The 20,893-nt window shown below is 36.2% G+C and overlaps 1 protein-coding gene across 2 annotated transcripts in view; it reads right to left on the reverse strand.

Annotated features, from left to right (window-relative positions):
- The window catches only part of SLC2A13 (solute carrier family 2 member 13), a 227,900-nt gene that overhangs the window by 73,674 nt on the left and 133,333 nt on the right, over positions 1 to 20,893 (reverse strand). For both annotated transcript variants that reach the window (XM_072654311.1, XM_072654312.1), the window contains exon 6: positions 13,315 to 13,435. In XM_072654311.1, coding sequence (XP_072510412.1) covers positions 13,315 to 13,435 — 121 coding nt within the window. The remainder of the gene's footprint in view (positions 1 to 13,314; positions 13,436 to 20,893) is intronic.

The raw sequence follows: 20,893 nt of genomic DNA on the forward strand, positions 1-20,893 counted from the left end.
ATGTGAGATGATTTGCTACGTTCTACCTCTCTCTTTCTCTTACTTCTAGTACATTCCATTCAATAGTAAATTTTATTTTTTATGTGTTCTCCCGTCATGTTCAGCTCACCCTCTGCCCTACATATCTATAGCTATATCTATCTATCTATCTATCTATCTATCTATCTATCTATCTATCTATCTATCTATCTATCTATCTACCTATCTATCTATCTATCTATCTATTTATCTATCTATCTACACACATATACACATACATCCATGTATATACACATACTTTGTACCCATACATACCTACATATGTGTGTGTACTCCCTCTAACTACCCTAATACTGAAAAAGGTGTCATGAATTACAAATATCATATTTACATGTAGGAATTTAACAAGGCCCTTATGGCTTCTCTTTTCTGTTTATGCTTTCATGTTTCTCTTGATTCTTGTATCTGAAAGTCAAATTTTCTATGTAGCTCAGGTCTTTTCAACAAAAATGCTTGGAAGTCGTCTATTTCATTGAAGTTCCAAATTTCCCTCTGAAGTATTATACTCACTTTTGCTGGGTAGGTGATTCTTGGTTTTAATCCTATCTCCTTTGACCTCTGGAATATCATATTCCAAAGCCTTTGATTCTTAGTGTAGAAGCTGCTAAATCCACTGTTATCCTGATTGTATTTCCACAATACCTGAATTATTTCTTTCTGAAGGCTTGTAATATTTTCTCCTTGACCTGAGAACTCTGTAATTTGGCTACAGTATTCTTAGGAGTTTTCATTTGTGGGCCTCATTCAGGAGGTGATCAGTGAATTCTTTCCATTTAAATTTTCCGCTCTGGTTCTAGAATATAGGGGCAGTTTTCTTGGAAGATGATGTCTAGGCTCTTTTATTTTGATCACGGTTTTTAGGTAGATGAATAATTTTTTAAATTATATCTCCTGGATCTTTTTTCCAGGTCTGTTGTTTTTCCAGTGAGATATTTTACATTGTCTGTCTTTAGATTCTTTTGGCTTTCTATTAAAATTTCTTGATTTCACGTAAAGTCATTAGCTTCCATCTACTCCATTCTAATTTTTAAAGAAGTCTTTTCTTCAATGAGTTTTTGGTCTTCCTTTTCTATTTGGCCTATTCTGCTTTCCAAGGCATTTTTCTCCTCACTGGTTTTTTGGATCTTTTTTGCCATTTGTTCAGTCTATTTTTAAAGGTATTATTTTCTTCAGCATTTTTTTAGGTCTCCTTTAGCAAGCTGTTGGCTCATTTTTCATGGTTTTCTTGCATCGCTCTCATTTCTCTTTCCAATTTTTCCTCCACCCCACTTACTTGATTTTCAAAATCCTTTATGAGCTTTTCCATGGCCTGAGGCCCCTGTATATCTTTTTTTGGAGACTTTGGAAGTAGCAGCTTTGATCATGCTATCTTCCTCCAGTTGTATGCTTTGGTCTTCTGATTGCAGACTTTACTCTTCTTAATCCAAAAGGATGGAAGAAAATACCTTTTCACCAAAAGAGTAACCTTCTACAGTCTAATTTTTCCCCCTTTTGGGACATTTTTCCTGAAAATTACTTGACTTTTCAGTCCCTTGTCAATTGGAGGGTATACTAGCCCAGGTTTCAGAGATTTTGCACAGGTGTTCTCCAAGATATCTCTAGAGACATGTAATTTTTCAGTTCCTCCAGAGTGGCATAGTCAAGGGAGAGGTGTTTACTCCTCTTCTGGCCTGCACTTTGGGTGTGAACAACCAATATCACTTTCTTCTGCCCTGGAATTGTCAGATTCCTTCTCCATATCTACCACCAGCCCCACCATGCCAGTGCTCCTTCTCACCCCAGGACTGCCACTCAGGACTAAGACCCAGATCAGTTGCTCAATTCCTCCAGAGTCTGTAGACCTAGAGCTACATAAGTGGCTGCTAATGCAGCAGTGGCTGCTGCCATCCTGGGGCTGGGGTTAGGATGAACCTTGCTTCCCTCTCACCCAAGTGAAAGATCTTTCTCACTGACTGCTGAAGCTGTCTGGCGTTTGTGGGTTGAGAAATCTGGAAACTGCAGCAGCTTCTCATGATTCAGTGTCCTGAGGCCTACTCCAGTCCTGTCTGTGCCAACTCAGCTCATGTTGGGCTCTGCTCCATACTTGATATGATAGACCCTTCCTGTTGGTCTTCCAAGCTGTCTTGGACTGGATATCTGTTTCACTTTGTCATTTTGTGACTTCTGCTATTCTAGAATTTGTTTAGAGTCATTTTCTATAGGTATTAAAGGGCTTTGGGAGGAGAGCTCAAGTAGATACATGCTTGTACCATGCCATCTTGGCTCCACAAAAGTTTATTTTTTCATATTTTTAAAATCATTGGCCATTTTTTCTTCTGCCTCTCTAATTTGGCTTTCAGACTTCTTAAGCTTTTCCAAGAATGCTCTTTGGGCTTGAGACCAGTTCATATTCCTTTCTGAAGTTTTAGATGGGAGTACAATCTTAATGCTGATCTCTTCAAAATTTGTGTTTTGGTCCTTGTCCCCATGGTGAGATTCTATGGTCTTTTCTGGTTTGCTTGCTGCTCTTGATCATTGCCTTTTTCCTGGCTTTTCAAGTGGATCTCTGCTTCTGGGGTACAGGAGGCTCTGTTCCATTGTTCTTGTGCTTAAAACTTGAGGCTTTGTGTGTTGTGGCCTCTGTTTCTTTCAGTTAAAAGCTAAAATGCTGCAGTTTACCTAGTGCTGAGCTGGCTGGTGTGCCAAAGCAGAGGTCAGGTGAAGTCTTTCTGAGTTTCCCTGAAGTTACTCTGAAGCTTGCTGTGTGAGGTGTGGGGGAGGAGTGTTCTCTCCTTAGCTAGAGCACAGGAAGGCTCAGAAGTTGGTGAAGCCCTATCTATGCTAGTGTCTTCCTGATTCCCCTTTTTGTTCTAAGGCATGCCTGGTATCCTGGTGTTGGTGCTTAGGGGCTCCACCCCCTTGGGGAGCAGGATCTCCTCCTGGATGCTGGGATAGAACTGCCTGATATAGCTCTGATCCTGAGCTGGACCCCTTCAGCCACAGCAAGAGGGACCCTCTTTACAATTTTTCTAGCCTCTTGAGCTAAGAGACTGTTTACCCATTTGGCAGATCGCACTATTCCAGAATTTTTCCTGGGGAAATATTCTCTGGCATTTTCAGGGTCAGCAAGTGGAGAGGGAGAGCATTTATAGATCACTCCATCATCTTGGCTCCCAGAAGTTCAAGTATGTGACTTACAGACATTTAATTTGTGAACTGATATTCTTAGGAGAGGCTGTTGCTGTTACTGGAGGTCTTGCACTTCTCTCTCACTCAGTTCCACTGGACTCCCCCCCATCCTGAGCTGATATGTTTGAGAATCTGCACTGCCACTTCTACTTCAATCTGCACCAGGGCTCAGTTACAGTGCGGTCTATGCTAGTGCAGCCTATGTGCTCTGTTCTCCTCCAGCCCTGTGCAATAGATCCTTCCTGTCAACCTTCCACGATGTCCTGGGCTGGAAATATGCCACACTCTGTCTCCTTATGGATTCTTCCACTCTAAAATTTGTTCAGATTCCTTTTAAGGTATATCTGAAGGAGTTTCTCATAGATCTTAGGTGAGTACATGCTTTCACTTTGCCATCTTGGCTCCACCCCCTCCCAAAAAGTTTCTAAGGAGAAAGTACAGCCAGCCAGAAAAACTGCTAAAAAGCTGAAGCAAAAGAGTTTAGAATGTTGGGAAATATTAATGAAGTTTGACATTTGAAGTGCTTATCCCAGATGATAAACACTCTCTCCCAGTAAGTAAGACTATTCCCACTTTTGGATTTCAACAGATTATATTAGAAAGAGAAAGACCCTGAAAAATTTTTTCTCTGCTATTTCAGCCCTGGACATTCTAGATTACAGAAATAAACTCAGATAATAAAAGAAAGGAAACTATAGAACTGCTAAAAAATATCATAGTAGATTTTGGAGATTAGAAGATTAAAGAGATTAGAGATTTACCATTAAGATGTTTAGAAATTAATCATTGTAAGATTACACGAAAGATATAGGTTTGTATCACAAAGAGATCATAAAAATTGTAAAAGGACCCACATGTACAAAAATATTTATGGCAGCTCTTTTTGCATTGGTGAAAGTTTGGAAATTTTGGGCACACCCATCATTTGGGGAATGGCTGAACAAGTTGTGGTATACACAATGAAATACTATTGTTCAAAAAGAAGTGATGAGCAAGCAGACCTCAGAAAAGCCTTGAAAGACATATGGATTGATACTAAGTGAAGTCAGCAGAACCAGGAGAGCACTGTACATAGAAACAGTAATATTGTATGATGACTAACTTTGAAAGACCTAGGTCTATTCAGTAAAGCAAGGATCTAAGACAACTCCATAAGACTCAGAAAGAAATAAGAAGGAAAGGGGATGCAGCACAGGGGAGAGAAATAAAGAGTGGAAGGGCAAGGTAGTAGGTAGAAGTAAAGCAGAAGTGTGAGGATGGATAGGGTAAATATGGTGAAAAGGATAGTGAAGAAAAATAGGAAGGAGGAAAATACACAAGTTTAGATTAGAATATGAATGGGATCAATTTACCCATAAAATGGATAAATCACTATGTATATTACATGTAATGTGCATAAAATGTGTACATAACATGGAAATGGATAGCAAATTAAAAATTTGAATTCAGGACAGTGATTTGAAACTAGGTCCAAAGGGCTGCAAAACTGTGCATACCCTTTGATCCAGCAATATCACTTCTAAGACTGTATTCCAAAGAAATCATAAAAATGGGAAATGGTTCAAAGTGTACAAAAATATTTATAGCAGCTCTCTTTGTGGTGGCCAAGAACAAGAAATTGAGGGGATGCCCATCAATTGGGGAGTGGCTGAACAAGTCGTGGCATATGAATGTAATGGAATACTATTGTGCTATAAGATATGATAAACAGGAAGAGAAGCCTGGAAGGACTTATATGAACTGATACTGAGTGAAAGGAGCAGAACCACGAGATCATTGTACACAGTGTGCAAGAAACTTTTCTGGTACACTTAACCCTTCATATCAATGCAGGAAAGTAAAACATTCCCAAAGGACTCTTGAAATAAAATGCCATCCACATTCAAAGAAAGAACTATGGAATTAGAAAGCAGAATGAAGCAGAATATTTTCTGTTTTGTTAAGTTTTGTTTTGTTTGGGTTTTTCTCATGGTTTCTCCCATTCATTTCAACTCTTCTATGCAATATGACTAATGTGAAAATGTGTTTAATAAGAATGTATGTGTAGAACCCATATAAGAATGCATGCCATTTCAGGGAGGGAGGAGAAAGTCTAAGACTTATGGAAGTGATTGTACAAAACTGAAAACAAATAAATTTAAAAAAATTTTAATTCAACAGTATGTTGCTGTCAGGAAACACTAAAAATGAGAGGTATACACAAAGAAAAAATAAATGGAAGGAGTAAAATTTATGTTAAAAGGAAAGAAGAGGGCTAGTAGTTTTGATTTCAGACAAAGTTGAAACTGAAATAGATTTAATCAAAAAAGAAAAATAGGGAAACTCCACTGTGTTGACAATATTATTCAATATTGTTTTAGGTCATTTAAGACAACTAGACAGTATAAAATACTTGAGAGCATATCTACCAAAACATCCACAGGAACTAAATGAACATAAACATAAAACACTTTTTTTTCAAAATAAAGTCAGATCTGAATAATTGAAGTAATATTCATTGTTTAAGTCAATATAATTTTTAAAATTACAATTTTATTTAAGTATTTATTCAATGCTATCCTAATTAAATTACTAAAAATATTATACCAAATTAGAAAAATAATAACAAATTTTATTTGGAAGAACAAAAGGTCAGAAATTTCAAAGAAACCAAGGGAAAAAGACATAATGGAAGAAGATTCAGCAGTATCAGACTCTAAACTATATTTTAAGGTGAGACCATTATTGAAGGGTAAAATGGATAATTTCTATTATTTTTATTAAATTTTTCTTGTATAAATAAAACCAATGTAGCCAATAATGGAAGGAAGCAGAACCCTGGAGGCAGGGGGCAAACTTTCATAGTCAATTTCTCATGTAGGATGTGATTGGGTTGGAATCTTTCTGTAGTGGAGGAAATGACAAGCTGTTTGATTTAGAAGAACATGGAAAGACTTGGATTTATGAAGGAAAATGGCATCCACCTTTAGAGAAAGATATATGTGGAAATATGTATAATACATTTTGCATATACATGTGTATGTTTGTGTATGTTTATAGATATCTATGTATATGTCCCCCCACACACACCCCTGCATTTAATTGTAGTCTTCTTTAGTCCCAGAGTTAGCTCTGAAAACAGCAGCAGGAAAAACCTGAAGTTTGGGGCAATACCCCTTCAGCCCTGGAGTCAGAGTACAGCCTTACCATAAAATTATAAATCAAGAGAAAGGCTAGAAAGTTATAAATCAAGCAAAAGTCTAGAAAAAATGAGCAAAAGAAGAAAAGATTCTGACAATAGAAAGTTACTATGGTGACTGGAAGATGAAGACACAAACTCAGAAGAAGAAAATGAAGCCAAAACAACTAAATGCAAAATTTCAAAGAAAAAATGTGAATTGGTCACAAGCCCCAAAAGAATTTCTAGAAGCATTCAAAAAATGTTTTCAAGAAAAAGAGGAAAAGAAAAAATTGAGAAAGAGAATTAATGTAATGCAAGAAAATTATAAATAGAGAGTGAAGAGCTAGGGAAAATTGGCAAAAAAGAAATACTGAAGAAAATAGCGCCTTAAAAAACAAAATTGGCCAATTGGTAAGAGACGTGTAAAAATTTATTGGAGAAATAATTCCTTAAAAATTAAAATTAGGCAAGTCAAAGCTAAAGACTCCATGAGACATGAAGAAACAATTTTAAAAAATCAAAGGAATGAAAAGTAGAAGAAAAATTTGAAATGTCTTAAGGGCAAAATCACTAACCTGGAAAAAAACATTAAGAAGAGATAATTTAAGAATTATTAAGACCACCTGTAAGCCATCATAAAAAAGGCTAGACATAATACTTCAAGAAATTGTCAAGAAAAGCTACAATGATACCCCAAAACCAGAAGATGAAAGAAAAATTGAAAGAATTCACTGATCACTTCCTGAAAGAGATTCCAAAATGAAAACTTCCAGGCATATCATAGTCAAATGCCAGGCAAAGGATCTAGAGTTACAATCAAGAATAAGCTAACCACCAAAACCAAATAAAAACAGTTGGGGGAAAAGACATTCAATGAAATAGAGAACTTTCAAGTATTCCTGATGGAAAAAGAATAGCTGAATAGAAAATGTGACTTTCAAATATAAGACCCAAGAGAGACATAAAAAGGTAACCAGAAAAAAGAAATCATAAGAGCTTCAATAGGATGAAACTCTACTTTACTACATGGGAAGATGATTCTTGTAACTCCTAAGACTTTATCACTATTAGGGCATGAGTAAACAAGAAGTATATATAAAGGGTATTGGTGTGAGTTGACTATAATGTGAAGATTTAAATAAAAATTAAGGAGTTGGAAAGAGGAATGCACTGGGAATAGGGGGAAGGGAGAGGTAGAATGGGAAAAATTATCTCACATAAAAAAGGAAGAGCTTTTACAGTGAAGGGAGAAATGGGGGAGAGGGGTAGTATCATGTAACGTTTGAACCTTACTCTCAAAGAAGTAAACATACACACACTCAACTGGGTATAGAAATCTACCTGACTCTTCTAGAAAGGAGGAGAAGGGGATAAGAAAAGAGGAGAGTGATAGAAAGGAGGGCTGATTGGTGGAAGTGGCAGTCAGAAGCAAAATAGACTTTTGTGGAAGGGCAGGGTAAAAGGAGAGAGAAAAAAAGACAAACATAAAATAGGATGGAGGGAAATACACTTGTAATAAAATGGAAGTAGATAGCAGAGTGGATTAAAAACTAGAAACATACTTGAAGCTGAGGGACAAACACAGAGTAAAAGTAAGGGGCTGGAGCAGAATTTAATATGCTTCAGCTGAAGTTAAAACAAAAGAAAACAGAGTAAGCAATTACGGAAATGGATCTAATTAAAATGGACTTAATTAAAACAGATAAATAGGGAAACAACATTTGCTTTTTATTTTTTTTTATTCTTTTAATTTTTCTTTTTTAGTTCCCTGGCTGCTTCAGGCTAAAGATCTATGACTCAGTATTGAAAGGCTAGTCATTTGAGGATGTCAAAGCAATCATGTTGCTGAGCTCTTTTTAAATATATATATATGTATACATATGTATATATATGTGTGTGTGTGTGTATGTGTGTGTATAAATGTTTTTAAAATATATACTTATTGATTTTTAATTTTCAACATTCACTTGCACGTGATTTTGAATTCCAAATTTTCTTCCCATCTCTCCCTTTCCCCTGTGCCAAGATAGCATGCATTCTGATTATTGCTCCCACCAATCTGCTCTCCCTTCTATGCACTCCCTGCCCCTTCTTTTAAATCCCTTGCCTTTCTATTTTCCTGTGGGGTAAGATAGATTTCTTTATTCCATTGCCTGTATGTTTTACTTCCCAATTACATGTAAAAACAATTTTTAACATTCATTTTTAAAACTTTTTTCTCCCTTCCTCTCTCCCTACCTATCCTCATTGAGAAGGAAAGGAGTTCTATGTAAGTTATACATATATAGTCATGCAAAACACTTCCATAATAGTCTTGATCTGAAAGACTAACCATATTTCTCTCTATCTAATCCTGCCTCCCATTTATTTTATTCTCTCCTTTGACCCTGTCCCTCCTCAAAAGTGTTTCCTACTCCATTGTGCCCTCCCTTCTATCACCTCTTCCCCTCTTATCCCTTCCCCCCCTACTTTTCTGTAGGGTAAGATAGATTCCCATACCCAACTGAAAGTGTCTGTTACTTCCTCCTTAAGCCAAACCTGATGAGAGTAAGGTCCACTTTTTCCCTCTTTCCTCCCCCCTCTACCCTTCCATTATAAAATCACTTTCTTGCCTTTTTTATGTGAGATAATTTACCCCATTCTAAATCTACCTTTTTCCTTTTTACAGTACATTCCTCTCTCTCACCCCTTAATTTTATGTTTTAGATATCATTCCTTCAAATTCAACTCACCTTGTACCCTCTGTTTGTGTGGTAGACAGACAGATAGACAAAGAGACAGATACACACACACACACATTTCCTCCAACTACTGAAATAATGAGAGAGGTCTCGTGAGTTACAACTATCATCTTTCCATGTAGAAATGAAAACAGTTCTACTTTAATAAGTCACTTGTGACTTCTCTTTCCTGTTTACCTTTTCATGCTTCTCTTGAATCTTGTATTTGAAAGTCATTTTTTTTTCTTTTAGCTGTTTTTTTCTCAAAAATGCATTAAATTCCTCTATGTTGCTGAAACTCAATTCCCCTCTCACTGATCACACTCAGTTTTTCTGGGTAGGTGACTCTTTGTTCTAATTCTAGCTCCTTTGACCTCTGGAATATCTGTATTCCAAGCTCTCAGATTCCTTAATATAGAAGCTTCTAAATCTTGTGTTATTCTGATTGTAGTTTCACAATACTTCAATTATTTCTTTCAGATTGCTGGCAAATATTTTCTCTTTGACCTGGGAACTCTGGAATTTGGCTATAATATTCCTGGAATATTTGGGATCACTTTCAGGATGTGTTTGATAGATTCTTTCCATTTCTATTTTGTCCTCTGCTTCCAGAATTCTAGAGTAGTTTTCCCTGACAGCTTCTTGCAAGATGATGTCTAGGCTCTTTTTTTGATTATGACTCTCAGGCAGTTTAATAATTTTTAAATTATCTCTCCTCAGTCTATTTTCCAGGTAAGCTGCCTTTTCAATGAATTATTTCCTTTTGTCTCAAAGTTTTTTTTTATTCTTTTGGTTCTATTTTATAATGTCTTCATTTTTTGTAATGTCATTAGGTTCCATTTGCTCCAATCTAATGTTTAAGGAATTATTTTTCATCAGTGAGCTTTTGGACTTCCTTTTTCATTATTTCAGTTCTGCTTTTTAAGGCATTATTTTCTTTGTTGGCTCTTTGGACCTCTTTGATCTAGTGTATTTTTAAGGTGTTTTTCTTCAATATTTTTGGATCTCCTCTAGCAAGCTGTTGACTCATTTTTCATGATTTTCTCATATCACTCTCATTTCTCTTCCCAATTTTTTCTCTAATTCTCTTATTTGATTTTCAAAATCTGTTTTAACCTCTTCCATAGCTTCATATCAATTCGTATTTTTCTTGACCCTTTGGGTGTAGGATCTCTGTCTTTGTTGTCTTCTTCTGAGTTTATGTTTTGATCTTCCTTGTTACCAAAGTAAGTTTCTGCATTTTGAATTTTTTTCCTTTGTTTTCCCATTTTTTGATTTCTTTTTAAGGTAGGTCTCTGCCTCCAGTGTCGAGGACATACTGTCCCAAGCTTCACGGGTTTGGTGAAGCTCTTTTCAGAGACACTGCAAGGGACCTGAAAGTTTTAGGTTCTTTCAAAGTGGTATAATATAAAGTGAGGTGTTTACTTCTCTCCTAGCTTTTGCTATAGGCTGTGAGTGACCACAAGGACTCCTTTCTGCCCTGGAACTATGAGGGTTCCCTCTCCACTTCTGTCTTCACAAGCTCTGCTATGCCAGTGCTTCTTGCCCTAAGACTGCCACCTAGGACTGTGACACAGATCCAAGCACAGGCAAAACAAGAGAATCCTGCCTCAATAGCAACAAAGAGACCCTTGTAATCTCCTTCTGATTAGTTGTTTGATCCTCTTACCATCTGTGGGTGGAGAACTCTGGAAGCAGCCACTACTAGAGCCACTACCACCACTTCCATCACCACCATTCAAGGGTTATGCTGAGGTTGGGGCTGGACTGCACTTTTCTCTCACCCAGGGACAATAGATCTTTCTTTCTGACCTTCTAAGTTGTCTTTAGCATTTGTGGGTTGAGAAATCTGGAAATCCCACAGCTGTCGGCAATTTAGGCCCCTGAGGCCTGCTCTGTGTTTACTGGCCCCTCTCCGTGCTAGCATGGCTTCACTGGACTGCATTCCTCTCCCAGCTCAGTTCGATAGGCCTTTCCTGTTGACCTTCTATGTTGCCTAGGGATGGAAATTTGTTTCACTGTATTTTTGTGGGTTCTGATACTCTTGAATTTGTTTAGAGTATTTTTATAGGTATCTGGAAGGGTTTAGCAGAGAGCTCAAGCAAGTTCCTGTCTTTACTCCAACATCTTAACTCTGCTCCCCACATTTTGCTTTATAACAGCTGTTCTTGTGAAGGCAAAAAATTGGAAACTGAGATGATATTCACTTCGGAAATGGGTGAACAAGTTGTGATATATGGTTGTGGTTGTGTTTTAATTACTAAAAGTCCAATCCTCTTCAATTTATCTCGACTCCTTGGTGACCCAATTCAACTCTACACTATTCTGTTCTCTAGAATTCCTAGTCTCCTTATTGTATATGCCCAATTATGCCCAACAAAGCCTCAGACTTGGATAACTTCTACCATTTGTTGCCTTCTTGTCTACATATGTGCTGAATGAAGATGGAGAAAATCACTTAATTCTTCTGCTTAAGTCCACTGCATATTTACATTACATAGACTCAACTATGCCCTCACTGTTGCTGGATAATATTATACCTAAGTACTCTCTGCAATGGGTCTTTAAAACCTTTTAATCCCTTCTCAAATCTCTCCCTCCCCCCAACTATCTCAGCTAAGAGCCTTGTCTCATATATTACAGAAAAATTGAGGCCATCTGCCATGAATTCCCTCTTTTTATCTCCTATCACTCATATATCTTTTCCTTGTTCCTTCCTACATTTCTTCTTAATACATTGGTCCCTATCTTCCATCCAGTGACAATGGTCTCCTGGCTATTTCATGGACAAAACACTCCATCTTATGGTTCTGGATTTCTTTTTTCTGCCTATGCTCTCCCTTCTCTACTTTGACTGCTAAACTCCCTGGCTTTAAGTTTCAAAATCCAGCCTTCTACAAGAAGCCTTCCTAAGCAGTTCCAGTGATTTCCCTCTTTATAATTATTTCCTATTTATCCTATATCTAGTTTGTTTTATACATGAATGTTTACATGTTGTCTACCCCCCTCCACTAGACTGTAAGCTTCTTGAGAGGAGAGAGGCTGTCTTTTTGCTTTTTTTTCTTTTTGTATCCCCAATGTTTAGCATAGTGACTGTCACGTGGTAGGAATTTAATAAAATTTTATTGAAGTAAATTAAATTGAAATACTAGCAGGAAAACATAGCAATATATTAAAAAGATCATACAAAATGACCAGGTAGTATTTATACTAGGATTGCAGGGCTGGTTCAGTAATAAGAAAACCATAAACCTAAATAACTATATCCATAATGAAAACAAATACCATATAATTATATCAATTGATGAAGAAAAAGCTTTTGACACTAGAAAACATTAAAAAGAATAAGAATAAATGACAATTTTCTTAAAATAAATATTATGCATCTAAGCATTATCTGTAACAGGGACAAACTAGAAGCTTCCCAATAAGATCATGGTAAAAAAGAGATGTACATCATCACCATCATTGTTCAATACTGTACTAGTAATGCTAACTATATCAGTAAGACAAGAAAAGGAAATTGAAGGACTAAGAAGAGGCAATGAGGGGGAAAAACTATCATTTTTTGCAGATGATAGTATGGTATATTTAGAGAATAAGGGAATCAACTAAAAAACTAGTTGAAACAACTTTAGCAAAGTTGCAGGATATAAATTACATTCACATAAATCAGGTTTTCTGTATATTACCAGCAAACTCAACAAGAAGAGATAGAGAAATTTCATTTTAAATAATTGCAAACAACACAAAATATTTAGGAGTCTTCCTGCCAAAACAACTCAGGAACTATATCAACAGAATTATAAAATACTTTTCACACAAATAAAGAGAGATTAGACACTTTTTAAAATACTGATTTCTCATGGGTAAGCGAAGTCAATCTATTAAAAATGACAATATTGCCTAAATTTATTTCCTTACTGAAAGCCATACTGATCAAACTACCAAAGAATTACTTTTTAGAGCTAGTATAAGCATTATAACATTCCCAATAATTGGTCCCTCACCTTGAATTCCTCATGGTAAATATGGTAAATATTGCCTCATGGTAAAATCCCATGATTCAACAAGTTAGAAGACTTATAAATAAAATATACTATAATGTCGATAAATGTCCTATGGTATAGACTGTTTTGCATAAGATCTATCTTCAGAATGCTAATTTTAAAGGCATTTTAAAAACTGAGAAATTAAAATCTTCCAGAAGGTGAAAAAAAATCTCACCTGTATTTTGTGCAAGAAGAGTTCTGATTTGAAGGAGCTGTTGGCTTAAGAGAGATTTGTGGTGAGACCTGAGCTGACAGCAAAAATCCCAAAGCAAGGATAATGAGCGCTACAGAAGTACCTAAAATAATAATAAAAATAAATTATACTTCAGAGAAAGATAATGTCCTACAATATTGCATTCAATTTGCTCTTATATAGCTGTTAGAAAGTCCTAATTAACCTCCATAGAACAAAAAGCGTGTTCCTTATGTTGTCTACAGCATAAATATCAGACAATAAACTGGTATCATACTTCAAACTATCACAAGAGCTCCATTAAACTATATTCATGAGTTTAAATAGTAAACTGCAAGTGAAAATTTAAAACCATTGACTGAAGGCAGATATATGGTACAGATTAGTAAAGGTGGTTTCTTTCAAAGATAATTCACTTTAATAAACACTGATCAAGCAAAAAAACTTGCTCATTCAAAGTACTGTGCTAGGCATTACAGATGCAAAGATAAAAAATGACACAGCCCCTGACAGCACAGGACTTAAGATCTAATGCAAACACACAAAAGGAAGACTACAAAATCCCCCACTACAATGGAGAAATGTGATGGAGGAAAGGAAATATTGAGACCACATGCTCAAGTTGAGGAGGGAGACACCATTATGATTGCTGAGAATCATCTAAAGTTTAATTGCGCCAGAGAGGAACCTTAAAGGAAGATATACATTTCCATAGGTGGAAACTCACAGGTTCTATGATCTAGGGCTAGAAAAATATCTGAACAGTTAAGATGTGATATAGCAAATATAAAAACAAAAATACTACCATAAAACATTAAATGCTTTATCAGTAGACTCTATTAAAATATTATTATTAAGTACTGAGCTTGTGAACCATGATAGAGGCCCTTTAAAAGGTCTATAACAACTAATATAAGATCAAATGAGATAATAACTTTGCAAGCTTTAAGGTGCTGTATAAGTGTTATCTATTGTTAACCTCACTATTAACACAGGAATATCTCAATATGATGATAAAATACCTTTAGTTTAACATCTACTTATCTTTCATTTCTGCATTTTGGGTATAGCTCTATTTAAGAATATAAAACATGGCAGCTATTAATTCCAACTAAGGTGCTCCTATTAGTTTCTGTGTTCAAAGTTCTAAATGCAGTAAGTGGTTTCCCATATAACAATTGCATAGTTGTTGCAACTAAAGAAATGATATAGAAGACAGAAAAAAGTAGGAAATAGGAAAAGGGAATGAAGAATATAAGTTAATGTAAAGCTTATAAAAAAAAAAAAGCAATGGAGAGTCAGTGAGAAAACCCTAAAAGGAATTGGATATTCTGGAGGTGGTTTGTGGAGACTATCTGTACATGGCAAGATAAATCACTTGGATCCTGGGAAGAATATGTGTGTAAAGAAGTTGACTATTTTATCAGATAATCAGCATACTTGTATACATTTTTGCTGAAGCAATATTTGGAGGAATCAAAACTTTTAAATAAGAAAAATGAGATGCTAAGATGACTCTTACAGTGTTTTTGAGAACAGACACTGATCTCCAAAATAGGACAAAAGGTTGATACTATATGTTAGAACATCATGCTTTGGAGCTGTAAGGGACCTTAGATATTATTTAGTCCAACTCTTTCATTTTTACATTGGGAAACTGAGGCCTGGAGAGATTAAGTGACTAAAAGTTACACCAGAAGAGAAGTACCAGTGCCACAATCCGAGATCAAGTGTTCTCTAAATTTAAAGTCTTCTTTTCATTAAATTTTGTACTTTCCTTGAATTCAAACAATAATTACAAGTATTTAGAATGTTTTCAAAACACTCTGAAGTCCCCTAGAGCAGGTAATGGACAAAAAGAGATTTGAAAAAATCCAGAGTAAACAGTACAGCTATTACAAGTGCCCCCAGTCTTTTCTTCTTAACCTTCTGTACTTTTTACGTTATGAAGTCTATAAACAAAGTATTCTCACTTATTCTGATTTTTTTGGTGGGGTAGGGGGCAAACAAAGTTAAGTGACTTGTCCAGGTTCATATAGCTAGTAAAAACCTGAGGTCAAATTTGAACTCAGGTCCTCCTGACTCCAGGGCCAGTACTTTATCTTAAAATATTTCAGTTCAGTGTATTTTGAGATCAAGTGCTTTGGCATAGATTGTAGCATGCTATGGTGGAAGAAAACTGGAGTAAAAATAAGAAGCCCTGATGTATTTATACCACTTCCACCACTTATTGGACATATTACCATAACAAAGTCAAATTTCTCTGAGTCTGAATTTCCTCATTTCCAAAATGGAAATCATAATATATTTTTTCAATCTTGATTCCCCTTAGTGACTCTGCAGTTTTTGAAATGTTGACCAAGTTCTTTTTCTAGATACACTTTATTCCCTTGGTTTCAGAGAGTCTCTTGATTCTCTTCTCACTAACAATTCCTTCAATGGCTCTTTTCTCTGATTGCTTAATGTTGGCACTCTGCAATACTCTATCCACAGCATGCTACTCCCTTTGTTATTTTCAGTGATTTCAGTCGGCTCTGATTTTTATGGATGAAGAACTGAGGCAAAAAGGATTAAGTGACTTGCCCAAGGTCACATAGCTAGAAAGGATTTGAGGCTGGATTTGAACACATCAACATTAGTTTGCTTCAACCCTTTATTTTAACTTTGCATGTGTATCCTTCTGTTTCAAGTGCGTCTCTTGTAAACAATACATTATTGGATTCGAGTTTCTAATCCATTCTATTATCTGCTTCCATTTTATGAATGTGCTCATGCCACTCACATTCACAGTTATGATTCCTGTGTATTCTCTTCATTCCATTTTATTCTGTTTAGGCTTCTCTTCTTTTTTTATCCTGTCCCTCCTTAAAAGTCTGTTTTGCTTCTAATCACTTCCTCCCTTAATCCTACCATTTTTTAAATCATCCCTCACTTTTTCTCTTATCCTCTTCCCCTCCTATCTCCATATTGGATAGGACAGATTTCTATACACAACTGAGGGTGTGTGTGGGGGAGTGTGTCTGTGTGTGTGCGCACATGTGTCTTTTTCTTTTTTTAAACAATTCTGATGTGAATAAGTCAAGCATTGACTGCCACTCCTCCCACCCATTTTTCTGTCCACTGTGAAAGTTCTTCCTTGAGCATTTTTTTATGTGAATATTTTCCCCATTCTATCTCTCCCTTCCCCTTATCCCAATGCATCCCTCTTTGTTACCCCTTCATTTTTTTTTTAGATCATTCCAACATAATTGACTCACTTATGCTCTCTATCTTTGTGTTTTGGTGGGATAAGGAGCAATCAGAGTTAAGTGACTTGTCAAGGATCACAGAGCTAGCAAGTATCTGAGGCTGGATTTGACCTCAGGTCTCTCTTTATAAATGGTATGAACTCTGCCTCTCTTTATAAAGGCTCTAATAAAGTTCTGAGAAGTTACACAAATCATCTTCCCATACAAAAATGCAAACAATTAACTATATTGAGTCACTTACAATTTCTCTTTTATGTTTACCTTTTTAGGTTTCTATTGGGGCTTGTGTTTGAATGTCAAATTTTCTAATCAGCTCTGGTCTTTTCATCAGGAATTCTTGGATATTTTCTATACCATTAAATATACATTTTCCTCCAGAAGGATCATACTTAGTTTTTATGGGTAGTATATTCTTAATTGTATTTCTAGCTCTTTCACTTTCTAGAATGTCATATTCCAAGCCTTCCACTCCTTTAACATGGAAGCTGTTAAATCTTGTATGATACTGACTGTGATTCCATTACATGTGAATGGTTTCTTCCTAGCTGCTTGCAATATTTTCTCCTTGACTATGGAGATCTGGACTTTGTCAATATACCTAGGAGCTTTGATTTTTGAAGTGCTTTCAGTAGGGGATTGGTGGAATCCTCCAATTTCTATTTTACCTTTTGGATCCAAGATATGGAAGCAGTTTTCTTGACAATAGCTTGAAAGATTATGCCTAGACTCTTTCTTTGACCACATCCCTCAGGTAGCCCACTAATTCTTAAAGCATCTCTCCTCAATCTATTTTCTGGGTCAATTGTTTTCCCAGTAAGATAGTTCACACTTGGCTCTATTTTTTCATCCTTTTGACTTTGTTTTGCTACTTCTTGATGTTTCATGGGTTCATTAGCTTCTACTTGCTCAATTTCAATTTGAATAGTTGTTCCTCTTTTAATATTAGGCCAGTTCTGGTTTATAAGATGTTATTTTCTTTAGTGTTGTTGTGCCTCTTTTACCAGCTGTTAATTCTCTTCATAATTTTCTTACATTACTTTCATTTCTTTTCCCAATTTTCCCCCTACTACTCTTATCTCTTTTTTTAACTTTTCCAGGAATTCTTGTTGGATTTGTGTCTAATTTTTGTTTACTTATAGATTTTCTTTGTAGCTATTTTTGTGTTATTGTCTTCTTCTGAGTTTGTTCTTGGTCTTCCCTGCCACTGTAGTTGCTTTTTATCATCAGGTTATTTTGTTGATGTTTTTGGTGTGTGCCCATTTTCCTGGTCTATTTTTTGACTTCGAACTTTGTATTAAAGATAGGCTATGGTCACTTGAGGATGGGGAGTTACTGTGCTATGTTTCAGGTTTTTATGTGCTCCTGTTTTCAGAGCTACATCTTGGCAAGTATTCAGTTGCTTCCAAGGTGGTATGATCTGGGGAGAGGAGAGTTGTGTCTTAATGGATCTACTATAAATTTATGTTGCACAACTTCAACAGGGCCTTCATTGCTACTAGGCAATACTGCTATACTTTCTTTATCAACTCACTATCCCAGTCTCTGCATTGACTCCTCCAAAGTTTTTCAGCCCTCTTCAAATCTCCCATGGTTCTCTCTCCAACCACTCTCTCAGCTGAGAACCTTGAGAAAAAATGAAGTCTTTCAGGCTGACCTTCCTCTTTTCTTCTCTTCCTCATCTCCTATAAATCAGGGGTCCTGATCCACTAGCTCCTCCTTCACTCATGTCTCACATGATGAAAAGGTCAAACTCCTTACCATGGTTAGCTCCTACACTTGTTTAACTGGACCCATTCTATCCTGTCTCCTTCACAACATTGTCCCCTCTGTTATCCCCACTTTTCCACATATTTTCAATCTCTCCTTCTCCAAAGATTCATACCTAGAAACATATCCCATGTCTCCTCCATTCTCAAATAATCCTTATCTGATCCTTCCATCACCACTATCTTGTTATGTCTCTTCTACCATTGTAGCTAAATTCCTTGAAAATATTGTCTGCAATAGGTGCCTCCACTTACTCTTCTCTCATTCTTTTTTTAATTACTTACAATCTAGCTTTGAACTTTATCATCTTATATACTGTTGCTTATGTGATTTTCCTTTAGCACAGATTTTACCATGTAATTTACCTACTCAATCAACTCCAGTGATTCCCTACTACACCTAGGGTAAAATACAGCCTCCTCTGTTTGGCTTTTAAAATCTTTCACAACCTGATCCCAACCTACCTGTCCTGCATTCCTCTTGAGATAAGAAGTTACTCCACTTTCCACACTCAGCAATCTAACCAAACTGGGATTCTCTGCGCTCGTTACATATGATGCTTCATTTCCATCCCCATACCTGGAATGCATTTGCTCCTCACTTTTCTTCTCAGGGAATCTCTCATCTTTCAAGATTTAGCATCTGCACCATCTTCTAAATGAAGCCTTTCATAATTCTCACAACTTGCTAGTATCATCCTGTTTTGTAGTAATTCTCTTGCTGCGATCATTCAAGAACTCAACTAGTTAGGTAATCAAAACAGTGTGAGTTAACTTATTGTACCAGTATAAGCATCCAATCAACAAAGAAACTATATATATCAAGGAATAGTTCCTGGGAGAAAAATCATATCAAAGTCTGAAGTCCAGGGTTGAGAGTTACCCTAAGCACATTGGTCTTCCTCACTTACATTTTCCTGCCTCAGATCTGTGTGTAAAGTCATCTTCACAGATATTGAATACATTTGGTGGGAAAGTATGAAATAGTTATATATTGTGATGTCTTTATTATTCCTGAATTTGCTTTAATATGTGTGATATTATTTCTGTTGCTTTATTGCTAAGTAAATGATTATGTTTAAGATCTATATGTGTCATTTTTTTAAGGATCTAGTTAGTCAAAATGAAAACATATTGGTGCTTTCGTGAATATGAATAGGAGTTTCCAAAGTTAAAGTGATGATTAGAAGAGTGTATTACTCCATTATTCCTAAGATTGTGAGGGAATTTGAGTATAACTATGATGGTAGTCCTCTGGGAAGCTAGTCTTGCTAGCGAGAGAGCAGGATGGAGTAAATAAACCCAGAAAGAGAGTAGGTATCTCCATAACCCATACCAGAGTTGTAAGGTGTTACAGTTTGGGTAATCACATGATGCACATGAGACATTCTGATTTCTGCTTAAATTTTAAATTGCCCAATAAATTTCAGTAAGGAGTGATTGCCACCATCAGGAAGATCATTCTTCAACTTAAGCTCATTATTCATTTTTGATAAATAAGGTAGCATAAAGATAAGGTAGTACATTCATGGTTTTTAATGTTTCAGAAGGTGCAACAGGAGGTGTGGAGCCAAGATGGCAGAGTAGAGGGAACATTCAAGACAAACTCTCCTGCCACTTCCTTCCAAATAGCTTTAAAATAATGGATCAAATCCTGGAGTGGCATAGCCAACAGGTGGTCTGAATGAGACATTTTACTAACCAAAGAAAACTTACAAGATCTGAAGGAGAGGTCTGTGACATTGGGGTGGGGGCTAACTGGGTGTGCAGAGTAGTGGCCACAACAGCTGTGGGGGAACCAACTCCAGCTGAAGCACCAGAAGCTTCAAAAACTTTCTCCAGAGATGGTAAAGGGATGGACAACTGGCCAAAAAGAGATTACCAGGGACCTTTATGTGAGCAATGAGTGATGAATGTGAAGCTATTTGGCAACTCCATTGTTAATTATCCAGTTTAGGGTCACAGTTGTAGAGCAGAGAGGAGTTTCTTCCTTATGAATTTAATATTGTTCAATTTAGAGGGTATCTTTAATAGACATTGACTCATTATAATTTACTTGTTTATCTCTATTGATGCAGTTATTTTTATTTTTTGCTTTGTCTGATAGTATGATTATAATTGTTTTTGGTTTGACATATTCGTGATACGTGGCAAGTTTTGTTTCAGCCTCTCATTTTTAATCTCTGTCTTTAACTTTTAAATAAGGTGCCAGTGCACAACAGAATGCTGGGTTTGTTTTCTTATTCATTCTGTTACTTTCTTTTATTAGAGTTATTCACATTTAAGGCTATGATTGCAAGATTTTTGTTTTCTTCCATCTGTGTCTTTAACACTGCTTTTACAAACATCTGCTTCATCAAAGCATCCTGTATAACACTTAAAATAAGAGTCTTTTTTTACTTTCCCAGTTTAAACTCTCTGTCACATCCCCCATTCTCCCATGGCATCCCCTCTTGCCACCAAAAGCAGTTAATTGGTCCAGTGGACATAGTGCTAGGCCTGTGGCCAAGAAGATCTAAGTTCAAATACAGTCTTAGATATACTTAT

Source organism: Notamacropus eugenii, chromosome 3, assembly GCF_028372415.1.
Source record: "Notamacropus eugenii isolate mMacEug1 chromosome 3, mMacEug1.pri_v2, whole genome shotgun sequence".
Taxonomy (NCBI): Eukaryota; Metazoa; Chordata; class Mammalia; order Diprotodontia; family Macropodidae; genus Notamacropus; species Notamacropus eugenii.